The sequence below is a fragment of the Nannospalax galili genome, unplaced genomic scaffold, assembly GCF_000622305.1.
Source record: "Nannospalax galili isolate Female #2095 unplaced genomic scaffold, S.galili_v1.0 scaffold390, whole genome shotgun sequence".
Taxonomy (NCBI): Eukaryota; Metazoa; Chordata; class Mammalia; order Rodentia; family Spalacidae; genus Nannospalax; species Nannospalax galili.
The window spans coordinates 7,092,255-7,105,396 of record NW_008330777.1 but is presented as its reverse complement, the minus strand read 5'-3'; the positions used below and the strand labels follow the sequence as shown (position 1 = coordinate 7,105,396).

At 38.3% G+C, this 13,142-nt stretch overlaps 1 protein-coding gene across 2 annotated transcripts in view; it reads right to left on the bottom strand.

Annotated features, from left to right (window-relative positions):
- The window catches only part of Tmtc2 (transmembrane O-mannosyltransferase targeting cadherins 2), a 507,640-nt gene that overhangs the window by 240,891 nt on the left and 253,607 nt on the right, over positions 1-13,142 (bottom strand). For both annotated transcript variants that reach the window (XM_008852327.2, XM_029555737.1), the window contains one exon: positions 8,271-9,099. In XM_008852327.2, coding sequence (XP_008850549.1) covers positions 8,271-9,099 — 829 coding nt within the window. The remainder of the gene's footprint in view (positions 1-8,270; positions 9,100-13,142) is intronic.

The following is a 13,142-nucleotide window of genomic DNA, read 5'->3' as shown; positions in this document are numbered from 1 at the left end:
GCATTTCAGATGAGAAATCTGAAATGCTCAAGCCATATATTACCAACGATTTTCTTTGAAATTCACAATCACAATAGCTTCCTATACATAAAAGAGCTAAAACTCTGTTTTTTAAAAGCATATTGTATTTGTCTTCTTGAAAATGTGTTATATTTGTGACATTATCTATAAACTTATAATTAAGAAATGAGCTTCTTTTACCCTCTTGTGCTTTATAAGGGTTAAATCTCTGCCATTTGATTTTGTATATTGTAATGGTTTATATTGATCGTCAACCTGACAGGATTTAGAATCACCATGGAAACAAACGTCTAGGCATGTCTAATCAGGAGCTCCTAGACTGAATGACTGAGCTGAGCAGAACACCCCTAAATGTGGTCTGTACCATTTCATGGACTGGGCTCCCAAACTAAATTAGGAGAGTATACACTAACCATCAACATTTACTACTCTGTTCTTCCTGACTGTGTATCTAATGAGACCAGCAGTCTTGATTTCCTAACACCAGGCCTTTCCCACTATGATAGATGATAGCCACAAACCTCAAGCCAAGGCAGGCCATCCTTCCTTAGGTTGCTTTTGTCTGGTATTTCATCACATCAGTGAGTTAATTAACTAAGGTGGCACTGGTGCTTTTTAGCTTATTCTAAAAACTTTCTTTTCTTTTGCTGGAAAATCATTTAAAAATCACCGCTGTAATCTAAAGCAAAACACCTCAAATTTCAAATCTAACTGCCAGTACAAAGAATGATCCCTTACGATTCCATAGATACCAAAACACATCCTTTTGTACTGAATCAACAAATATACTGGATAAAAATTTTAAAGAATCTCTTGAATGAATGTATTAATTGGAAGAAATGGAAGGGCCATCTTAAAGTTTATACATTACAGGAAAGTAGGAATCCACAAAGCAAAGCAGACTCGGAGGAAGGGATGCATGCTATCATGTCTCTATTTTTCTATACGTGCATAGATATTCTCATTTACTTTGGGAAGAATGTATGTAGAATGTTTGAACTGACAGCTTTAAACATGAGAACCATTTTATATCTACCTTTTAGAACTACATTTCACATACTTGCATTAGAAACAGGCATTAAGAACCAAATTTAGCTTATGAAATTTTCCTCAGATTAAAGTAAACCTGATTAATTGTTCATAACTATTTTAAAATTTTCTTTGAAACAATTAAAAAGTAATCATGCTTGTTAAACTGACAGAGAACTCTTTTTAAGTAATTTAGTTTTATTTTATGCTTGTGGATGTTTTGTTTCCATGTACATAGAATGCAATGCCTGCAGAGGCCAGAAGAGAGTGTCAGATCCCATGGAATTGTAGCTATGCGTGATTGTTAGTCACCATATGAGTGGTGGGAACTGAACCCAGGTTCTCTGCCACAGGGGCCAGTGCTCTTAACCACTGAGCCATCTCCCCAGGCCCAGAGAACACTTCTTTATATATTTGTTTTGGGTTTTTTGAGACAGTCTCATATATCCCTTGCTAGCCTTGAACTCACTACATAGTTGAGGGTGACTTTGAATTTATGATCTTCCTGTTTCTATCTTCTGAGTACTGGGATTACTATGCCCAGTTTATGCAGTGTTGGGTAGCAAACCTAGGGCTTCCTGCATGATAGGAAAGCACTCTTGCAGCTGGGTTACATCTTCAGTCCCAGTGGACTGTCTGAATACTGAATCTCTAACTGTAACTTCAAATTGTTGAATGCCTTTTAGCATTCCAGGTGGGTGGCCATACATGCTGTCATACTTTTGTATGTATAGGTATTCACAGGTTCTGTTTATCTCTAATAACTCTATTATTATGTTTCCATGGATTTATTAATAGGAAGTTTGTAAATAGTTGGGAGGTGTTAAGTTTGAGATGCTGGCAGATTCCCCCAGAGGGGAAATATCTCACAGAGACAGGTCACAGGAAACACAACTTAGAAAGTTACTTATACATTTATTGATACCACTTCTACTCCACCCACTTATATAGCAAGCAGTGCACTAGATACTAGAATGGAAAACAAAGACAGGATCTGGAGGGGGCAAAAACCATAGCAGAGAGAGACAGTGATAGCTACAGGAAATGACAAACAAACTGTAAAGCCCTGACAGCCAGGGCAGCAGACATCCGTGCTGTCAAAGTCCACACAGAGAAGGATACATGGAGACCAGAAGAGACCAGAGACCAAACAAGAAGAAATCATGCATTTAACTGCTTTGCAATGAATTAAATAATGTTTTTTTCAAGCAAATATTCATCAAAATACATTACAAAGTATATTGCATTAAAAATTAATTCTTTCAAGAAAACACAATGTGTCTTATCCAATAAGGCAGTCATCATAGAAAGCTTCGTCTTTGCATAGCATGGAAAATTCAGAGTCATTGTGAAACCAGCAATGACAGTAATCAACCATGTCCAGTATTTTCTTGACATTATCTGCCACATAATGAGGCAGGACTTGTGGTTTATAGCATCTAAATCTGTATTTCTCTACTATCCAGATTTAAACTATGAATTAGAAGCAGTCACTCTGACAGGCATTAACCATCATCATTTGCATCCAATCAGTTAATGACTGGCAGCTGTCTACAGGATCTATTACAGAAGGCAGCAGTTTTAATGCATAATGCTTCATGAAGCTTAAAATCGTATTTTATAATGGCACATGACAGACTAAAGTATTCCAAAATTTTCAAAGGTCTTCAAAGAAAGAAAGAAAACAAACTCAATCTGTAGTCTCTGAACACTGAAAAGTCTAATTCTGAAAACATTCTGAATTAGACTTTAAAGGGTTTCTAATCTTTTACTAGACTCAAATAACACAAAAGATTAAGGAAAGTCTTCCATACGGAAGATTATTATCAGTCTCAAAATTACTGAGGAAGTAACAAGTCAGAATTATAAGCATGTTACAAACAGAAAAATATAAGGAACCTGGATTAAAAGAACTTTGTCTCAAAACAGAAGCACATGTCAGATAGCAGTCTTGAAATACAAAACTAACGCCATTCCAAGTCCTATCAATGTGATTATAAAGCACTCTTCAGTACCTGATTCATTACAGCAAAAGATTTCAATTTATCCTTATTTCATTCTCACACATTCTACCTCTAAACTGATCATAAAAACTCCAGAAGGGCCGGGTGTGGTGGCGCGCGCCTTTAATCCCAGGACTTGGGAGGCAGAGGCAGGCGGATCTCTGTGAGTTCCAGGACAGCTGGGGCTACGAGGAGACCCTGTCTCAAAAAAAAAGACAAAAAAAAAAAAAAAAAAAACACTCCAGAAGGAAGATGGAAGTGACATCTGCCATTTGATGTTTTTCTCCTCAAGTGCCTCTATCAGGCACTGCTATTATTCCATATATGGCATTTCTGTCATGTGTATGTGTTGGGGCATTTATGAGTATGTGTTCAAGTGCATGTGTGTACACACACATGTGGAGGCTTGAGGACAATTTTGGGTGTCATCCTCAAGAACACCATCTATCTCCTTAAAGATAGGGTCTCTCTTGAACCTGCACCTCACCAACTGGGCTAGACTGGCTGGCCAGGGAGCCACAAGAATCTTCCTGTCTCTGCCTCCGCAGCTCTGGGATTACAAGTGCAGTTGCCTTCAAGCTCTGGCATTTTCCATCAAGCTCTGGCATTTTCCATAGGTTCTAGGCATGGAACTCAGGTCCTTCTGCTTACAAACCAAATACTTTACTGTGCCATGCCCCTAACTGAATATAAGGAACTAACTGAATATTATTTTCACACTTTCATTTTAAGTGTGAAAATCCCTGCGTTCATCCACCTTGTCGTCTACTATATGCTGACAATGGATTTAGACATAAAAACACAGATATATAAATCATAGTATTTCAAATCATGACAAGTGCTATGAGAAAAATGTAAAATGTAAAGAAGATGGGGAATGCCAGATAAAGAGAGGTGCAGCTGCCATTTTTTAAAGATTTATTCTATTATTTATGTGTATGCATGTGTGCAAGTGCCCAAGGGGACAGAAGAGGGTGTTGGATATTTTGATGCTAAAGTTATAGGCGTCTGTGAGCCACTCAGCATGGGTGCTGAGAACTAACCTGGACCCTGTGGAAGAGCAGCAAGCACTCTTAACCACTTACTCTCTCCAGCCTTGGTATCTGTGATTTTTTGACACATGAAACAGTATACTTATTATGTGACCTAGTTCAAAGGCCTAAGGGAGACACAGTGTACCACAGCGAGAACATCTGGGGAAACACATTACACACAGCAGCAATGGCAAAGCTACAGTTCGCCGTTGGAGCTTACCAGACTCATAGAAGGTATGGAAGGGGCCTGTAGGCTTTGAATGGAGTAGCAGAGGGAAAGGTTGACACACAAGGTCTTCTCTGTGATTGTATGCTTTTACTTTGAAAGAAATGAGAAGCAGAAGATTGTGGAGTACAGAATGCCACACATGTATAGCTATGTTATTTTCATGAGGTGGTGGTTAAGTGTAAACTTAAGGGCTACAACAATGAAATCAGAGTATGAGCTCAGACATTAAAGAGATTGGAAGTGGTCACCTATATCGTTAAAAGAAAAGTTAAACAAACTGAACACAATAACTTGTCATGGAGTCATCAGTTAACTTCTATAATAGGAACAACCAGCACTCTGAAATCTGTAGATATGGGCACATCCAAAGATCTGCAACAAAACTGAGCTTTTCTGAAACAGGAGCCACAGCAATCAAAACTATTACGAACAGTTAACTGGCAATTTTGACCTGCTGATTTGTTTCCCTTTCTCCTGGCTCTGGAGAGGAGGAGAGGAAAAAATCTCACGGAATTCTCCTACAGCATAGTCCATAAGAAGATCTAACTTCAGCCTGGTGTGGTGGTGCACGCCTTTAGTTCCAGCACTTGGGAGGCAGAGGCAGGAGGATCTCTGTGAGTTCAAGGCCAGCCTGGTCTACATAGTGAATTCCAGGGCAGCTGGGGCTACAGGGAGACCCTGTCTAAAAAAATTAAATTAAATTAAATTAAAAAAAAGATCTACCTTCAGCTCTAGGTGTGATGGTTCACGTCTTTAATTTCAGCACTCAGGAGGCAAAAGCAGACAGATCTCTGTGAGACTGAAGCCAGCGTGGTCTATATAGAGAATTCCAAGCCAGCTGGACCTACCTAGAAACCCTGCCTCACAAAAACAAAACAAAATACAAAAGGTCTACCTTTCAATAAAAAGGCTTTACTGAAGTGTGTCCAAGTAGATGGGGCAAAAAAAGACATCTTCATCTTCCAGTCACTTGGGGCCTCTCTGTCTATGTGTAGCAGTAATAGTAAAAGAAGAGGCCAGGAACTTAAAAGGGAGGGATTTCTTGAGGAGAGGGGCAGGAGGAGCTGGAGGGGGAAACTGAATGGTAAAAATGATGTAAATATAGTACTCATGTATGAAATGTTCAGAAAGAGTTTTAAAATAAAACCAGGTATGATAGTCACCTTTTAAGACTCAGTAATCAGGAGGTAGGCCAGGCTCAGGGGACTTGTCTTACTTCTGTTTGGTTATTGCATTCATTTAACTAATCTCTTTTGGAGAGCCTAAATCCTATGCTACTTGTCAAGTGCTGGGAAAAAGGTATGGCAAGAAAATGCTTAATAGATAGTTAGTTGACTGTAATGATGAAGAAATAACAAACATTTTAACTATGCCCCCAAAACACTGTGTTTGGAATCATAACCATCAGCCATCAAAGTAGTTGAAAAGCTGAAAAATGTGTTTTTACTTTCTCTGTGTCTAAGACGGGTATTTTGACCTTGGCATCTGAGTATTTCCCTCCCTGGCTTTTGAAGTAATATAATTTGGCTGGATATTTGACTTCCATTAATAACAGTTCCCAGTCTTTCTCATAGTTACATTCAACAATGGTCTCTGAACAAACAGTGTGTGCAAGTTCCATGGTATGTCTAAAAATAGGAACACCCACATGTGAACCTTCCTCCCCCTTTTCCTATCAGCTGAAGTGCTGATGTGAGAGTGAGTCATCTTGGACCACTTGGGTGGGGTGACCCCACTGAGATGGCAGGAGAACAAACAAGAAAAAACAAGGATCCCAAAAGGCCACAGTGCCATCTTATCAGTTCTGAGCTGCATACTTTCAGATTGCTACATGAAAGAATACAGCTTCTCTCTTACCAAAGCCCTGGTTATCTGAACCCTTTGTAACAGTAGCTTAATGTGAAATTTTAGTCAAAAATTTTAATAAGTCTTCAGAACAGCACTGTCATGTAAATAATATGCTAGGGGACTATAATTCCTTACATACATCAGTTTTAAAAGATAAGAAAATGGGCTGGAGAGATGGCTCAGAGGTTAAGAGCACTGAATGCTCTTGTAGAGGACCTGGGTTCAATTCCCAGCACTCACATGGCGGCTACAAACTGTCCTTAACTCCAGTTCCAGGGGAATCCAAAATCCTCTTTTGACCTCCGTGGCATTGCACGACACGGGTGCACTTACTTACATGCAGGCAATACACTCATACACATAAAATAAAAATAATAAAATATTTTTTTAAGTTAAGAAAAAGATAAGAAAATAGAGGCTGGAGAGATGTCTCAGCAAATCAAGAGCACTGACTGTTCTTGCATAAGACCCAGAATCGAATCCCAGCACCCTCACAGCAGCTAACAACCATTGGTAACTCCAGTTCTAGGGGATCTGATGCCCTCTTCTGTCCACTGTGGGCATTGCCTGACATGGGGCACTTACACATATGCAAACAATACACTCATACATGCAAAATAAAAATAAATGAATCAAAAAATACAAGGAAATAAACAAGTAATATACACATGTTCTATGCTCATATCTGCCACCAAAGAAAAGCTAGTTGAAATGCATTTTGCAAAAACTGCAAAAAAATTTTTTTGTTGAGCAGGGTCTTATGAGTCCTGGCTGGCCTGAAACTCAGAGATCCAACCCTGCCTCTTGCCTCCCGAATGCTGAGATTAAAGTCATGCACCACAATGACCAATTGACAATATTTATAAGATATGAGTTCAAGGAATATTCACTACATAGAAAAGCCTCATGGCCATGATTTTTCAAAGGAAATTAAAGAATTACATGGCATGGACTACCCTAACTCTATTGCTTCTATTCCCATTTAAAATAAATCTATGCAATCTACTAAAAGTTATAAACAGATATAATACCTTGGCTTAAAGAGTTGTGTATGTACTCAACTAAAGTCTTGGCATAATTTGAGCTAATTAGACAAGGATGCCAAATTCACTTCAGGGTATCTTGATCTTTGGAAACGGATCCTAATATATACAAATAGATCATTTTCATACATTTGGAAGCATTTCCCCCTTTGATACTTGAATATCGATGCAGAATTGTGTTGGAAAGTGTAGGAAAAAAAAAATCCCGGTTCAAATGCTGCACAAATAGCCATAATTTAAAGACCAAGTAAAAATGACTTATAAAGAACAGAGATTATCTGGCACTATTTACTATGCCATGTTTCTGTAGCAAAAAAAAATACACAATTTCAACTCCATTTGTCTAGTTTCTAGCAGTATTGGAATGCTGCAAGCTGGGGTAACAGCTTTTGCCTTATCACTTTTGCTTCAGGGGAAGCTAGTTTCTGCTATGGCTATCGATTTTGAGATTTGCTAAAATAAATTTCTACACAAAAAGCAATAAAGAAAGGCACAATCAATCTTCTCATTCTATTTTGAAAAGATTTTTTTCCCCTCGAGTGACTTAAGAAATCTTAAATTAAAAATGGACTAACTGCTTGGCAACCCCAGTCTACGTAGCAAAGCTCACTGACATCTAAGACACATAAGGAGACTCAGGGGCAGCTTACTTCTAAGTCTTATGGTATTTCCTCAGGCAAAGCTTGGAAAACAAGAACTAAGTGAGATAAACTGACTTTCATTATATGATGAAAGAGATAAATGTTATTAGTATTTTAAAATGTGTGCACCAAACATTTTTCTGAACTCTTATGACAATCAAAATTCTATACAACACAAGTTCTAATTCTTCTGTGTAAATATAATCAAAAACAGGGAAAGATATTTTCCTATTCCAAGCATGAAATGCTGGATATGCATTTAAATTGGTTTTATAGCACATCTCTTAAAAACTAAAAATGAAAGGTACAGGTTAAACATAAAAGGTTCTCTTCTGTAACACTGTGTTTTAAAGCAAGAAACAACTACATAAAAAGGCTGAAAGTGTAAAGTGTCCAGGCAAAAGCATAAAATAAAACATTACCTTTCGCTGGGTTTACTTTTATCCCTGACCTATACAGCATCTCCTCATTCTGCCAGTCTCCATTCCTGATCGCAGTCTTGAGTCCATAGAAAACAATTAATGTGGCTGTAGCATAAAAAATCAAGCTCTTGAGAAACCGCTTTTGGACCTTGACATAAAGGGCTCTGGCACCCACTGTGATCAGGAGGCAGAAGCCCATGCTAGGAATATATAATACACGCTCTGCAATTACAAAGCCGACATAGAAAAACAGGTTCGTGGCGGGAATAAAGGGTATTATCAACAAAGATAAGGACAGAACGACAATGTTCTCGGTGGAAGGGAGCTGTGTTTTTTGTGATACGCTATTTTTAATGCCATTCTCTACTTTGGATGCAAAGCTGGGCTTAACCTCTGAGTTCCGGTACTCCACATCTGAGTGGCAGCTATGGCCATTTGCATTTTGCTTGCCATTTGTCACAGCTTTCCCATTGCATTCTCGTTCTATGCTTGGGGTCTTCAAACCACAGTAGGCAAGGAGGAGGAGTCCAGTATAGAAGGCCACGGTGTGTAGATTTCTCCAGTCACAAATTGTTTTGAGGAGAGGCACGGCATCCATCGACCAGTCAAAGCTGAGGGTGTCTGGGCAGAGCAACAGCCAGAGGTTCTTGGTGGGCAAATAGAAGAAGGTGAGCATACGAGCCAGGAGGCTGTCTGAGTCAGCTGCTGGGTTGTCAGAGTTGGAAAAGCTTGGTGGTTTGTTTCCCATCCAGTAAAACCGGGCACCCAAAAGGGAGGTCCCCCACAAAGATAACAAGCTAATGCTGAGAAAAAGAGACAAGTTCTTCCTCTGAAACCAAAAAAAAAAAGGAGAAAAATAAACATCATCATACTGCAAGGGAACATTTCACTTAACATTCAGAGATGAAATACATTTTTAAATGGGCACTTAAAATACAGCATTTTGTGTCAAATACATGACTTCATTTTGATCTCCTTTTAAATAAGCTTAGTAAAATTTCCATCTCAAAAAAATTGAAGAATCCTTGTTTGTATATACTTTAGATGAGTATCTTTTCTTTCTTCTCTTTCCTTACTAAAATATCAGCAACCAGAGCATCAATGTTTTGACCGCTACAAAATGAGTTCAATGTATTTGCCTTTCAGAATTAGTGTCAGGTCAAAGGATAGTGCAATGTTACAGTACTTGGCACTGTGTGAGATACTGTAGGCACCTAATTACTGTCTTCTTTCATCTTATAATTTAGATTTCAAGGACAGAACAAAGAGCAGTCACATCTGCTCAGATATAAGGCAGCAAGGGCCTTCAGTGACACCCACACCAATCTCAAAGCCACCTTCTTGAACTTCCTTGCAGAAAGTGTAAATCAGGCTTTCAATAGCTGACCCATGCTTGTCTCTGACACCAGGGACAATGTCTAATAACATTCCTCACAAATACAAAATTTTTCATGTTCATGGTTTCTAAAAATAAAATAACTTTAATAATGGGATTCCTTAAGAGAAAGGGGATTATTAAAGGACAAAGGACATCCATATTCATGAGAACTTTCTGGAAAATTCCTTTAACCCAAGTGAAACACAACCAAGTGTGGTGCATGACTACAATGTCAGCACTAGGGAAGTGAGGTAGAAAGAACACAAGTAGGACAGCCAGAGAGCTGAACAGTCCGAACCTGTCAGTGAGACTTCCAGGGGAGGGATGTAGCTCAGTGGTAGTATGCTTGTGGAGCATGGTCATGGCCCTGAGTTCAATCATCAGTACCCAGGAAACAAATAATAAAAACATGTAGTGACATGTAACAATCTAAGTCCAGAATAGGCAGTAGAAGGAGAAAAAAGGGCGGGTTCCATACCCCAAACACTCATGATTTCTTATGGGAAGCATCTCAACATCATGTAGACTGTTTTTTCTGTATGATTTAAGATATTATTTGAGATCTTACAAAAGATACTGAGTTTCTAAAGCAGTTTGTAAAGGACAACATAGCTCAAGCAGGTACAATGCCTATTTAAACACTCCCTGGTATTGTATGCAACTACTTCATGGGTATCTCAGGCCTTTTCTGAAAGGCCCCACCTCAGATTGCTAGGGGCCCCAGAACTGCTCACAGGACAAGCTCCATCTCCACTCCCACCCTCACCAGCTCAGCAAGTTTCACTGTTTTTATCAGTGCCAAGGCATATCAATGACTGACTCCACACTACAAGTCCTGAAGTAAGAGGTTCTCACATACCTGTTCTAAACAAAATGATGAGGTCTAAAAAGGGAAAATGAGCAGCACTATGAAAGGGACACTGACTCAGTTAATGTTAAAATGCTTCCAACAGAAGAGCCTCTGCGACCTTGGGATCCAGTATGACTTTTGAACTATCAGGCCGAACTTGAAAGGGCAAATTCCATCCCATTCAACGGTTTCTCATTAAATGTTATAAAAAGTTGTCACCTACATGAAATGTGGTCCTAATAAATCCACACCTCACTCATCCTGTGACTCTTTTTCTTGTTTTTAATACTTTAGAAAGGTTTAAATTCTTATTCAGTCCCTATGCATAAAGTCAAGTTTAGGAAAACTTCAGTGAGCCAAGACACCATAAGATTTGCTTATATTTTATATACCTTTTTATATTCTTTGGGCTCAATAAATAACAATGCTCCAGCCTCAGCTTGTAGATGCACAGATGCAGGCCCCAATACCAGCGGCCTTAGAATCTCTTTGCTCTTGGCCCAGTGTATCAAATTCTGAGACAGAGCAGGCACAAGCATCCCAATTAGCTGACAACAAAGACTTAAAGGTTAAAATCAGCAAAAAAAAAAAAAAAAAGATAGAAGAATGAACAAAAGAAAAAAAGGAAGGAAGGAAAGAAGAAAGACAAAAGGAAAAAGAAAGAGAGACCACAAGATGACAAAACACAAAGAGGCTGGACTTACACATGTGACAACCTTAAATGTGATTGGAACATAACCTTTGATAGAGAGCATTAGAAAAAGAATTGCCATTCATTAGCTAAAACATATTTAGTTAATTCAACACCTCACCAAGGCTGCTGAATGTTACACTATTTCTATGTTCTGTATACACCCTGGTCATGCAAAGGACAAGAGGCCCTGTATTCAAGTTCCATATACTGTTTCAAATTCAGAATGTCTTGGGAGGACTAGGAAACATATCAGTCTCAACTCAGCTGAAACCATGAATGCCCTGATGTAGGAAGGAATGCTGCATTAGTGTCCACGATGCAGCCTACACTGATAATCACTCCATCTGTATTTGTACAAGTCTAATTCCTAGTCCCACACTGAAAATGCTATGACTCAAACCCTCATTACACAGAGCTTTAAGGCAGATTTTTCACATTTAAATAAAGCATAATATATAATGCTCCCAGGGTTAGAAACAAACTGAATTCTTAATAAATGTGAGACAAGAAGGCCAGGTGATAAACTATGTAAGGTCATTATGAATAGTAGATTTCAAGGGTGCAGTAGCCAAGTATTACTGCAACACAGAGAAGATATGATTTGAATGTAGAAATGTTTAATCTCTTCATTATTAATCACAAAACATAAGCAAAGATAGTCAATCTATCATTTAATAATAAGGTAAAATGAATATTTCAAATAAATCAAACTGAAAAATGTTAAAGAATTGAAAAGTCATTGAAATTGTGTTAACGGTATAATCACACCGAGTAGGGAAAACAGCTATTGCACAGCTTTGGTAGAAAACTTGGAAGTCTATAGCAATATGAATAGTCTACAGCAACTATAGTTTGGTAATAGGTATTTGTTACAGACAAGCTAATTAAAAACATACAAACCTAAATATAAAGACACTAATGAAGTGTTGCTTATAAAAATCAAAAAGCAAAAAGAGAAGAAATTTCTAAAAAATTTCAAGAGAGCACTATAGTAATAAAACTCTGCTCTTATGACTTGAATTCACAAGGCAATTAAGACTAAAAATTACATATAAAATACACAAACATACACAATCAACATAAAATCCTATGTAATAACTGAGGCAAACAAGTCAGTACATAGCAACACGGCCACTGAAAATCAAGTTGCAAAATATGCATATAATAGAAACATAAAGCCCAAACAGGAACAAAAAAAAAAACAAAAAAAACCATGTTTTCACACATCTTAGTCTAGATTATTTCACATAATATGATGACCCCCAATTACATCCACTTTCTAAAAAACAACACAATTTCACTACTCTTGATGGCTGAATAAAAGTCCATTGTGAATATAAACCACATTTTCTTTCCCCATTCACATGCTGACAGGACTGAGGCTGATTTCAGGACCAGGCTACATAGTGAGTTCCAGGCTATTTCACTGTGGTGAAAATGGATGTAATAAACTGAATTTACAGGAAAAACCACAAGGGCTGACAATGTCCTCCCTGAATCTGTGTTTGCTGGGTTGAAAAATTGTTAAATGAAGTAACAGACTCAGAAAAACAAATGACGTATGTTCTCCCTCATATGTGGCTCCTAGCACCAAATCCTTCTAAATTCCAGGTCCTTTTCAAGATGATGCTATACAGCAGTCCCTTCTCCATGAAATAACTACCATTATCACCGACTTTGGCTGAGCCTAATTGCTAAACATAATCACAATTGGGCTTGTTGACGGTTGTCATCATTCATTAAAGGAGTGCCAAGCAGGGTCACTGGACCCTCACCTGAGTATCCAGCCATTCTTCCCAGTCAACTAGTCCAGCCTTGGAAGACAAAAGAAAAATGAGGAAGAACCCAATAGAGGTATGCTTTTGGAAGCCCTTGTCAAGAAACTACAATGGAATCTCATATGAACAGTTGAAAATTGCCCTGTTCTGATATTTTTCTGCCCTGTCTAGA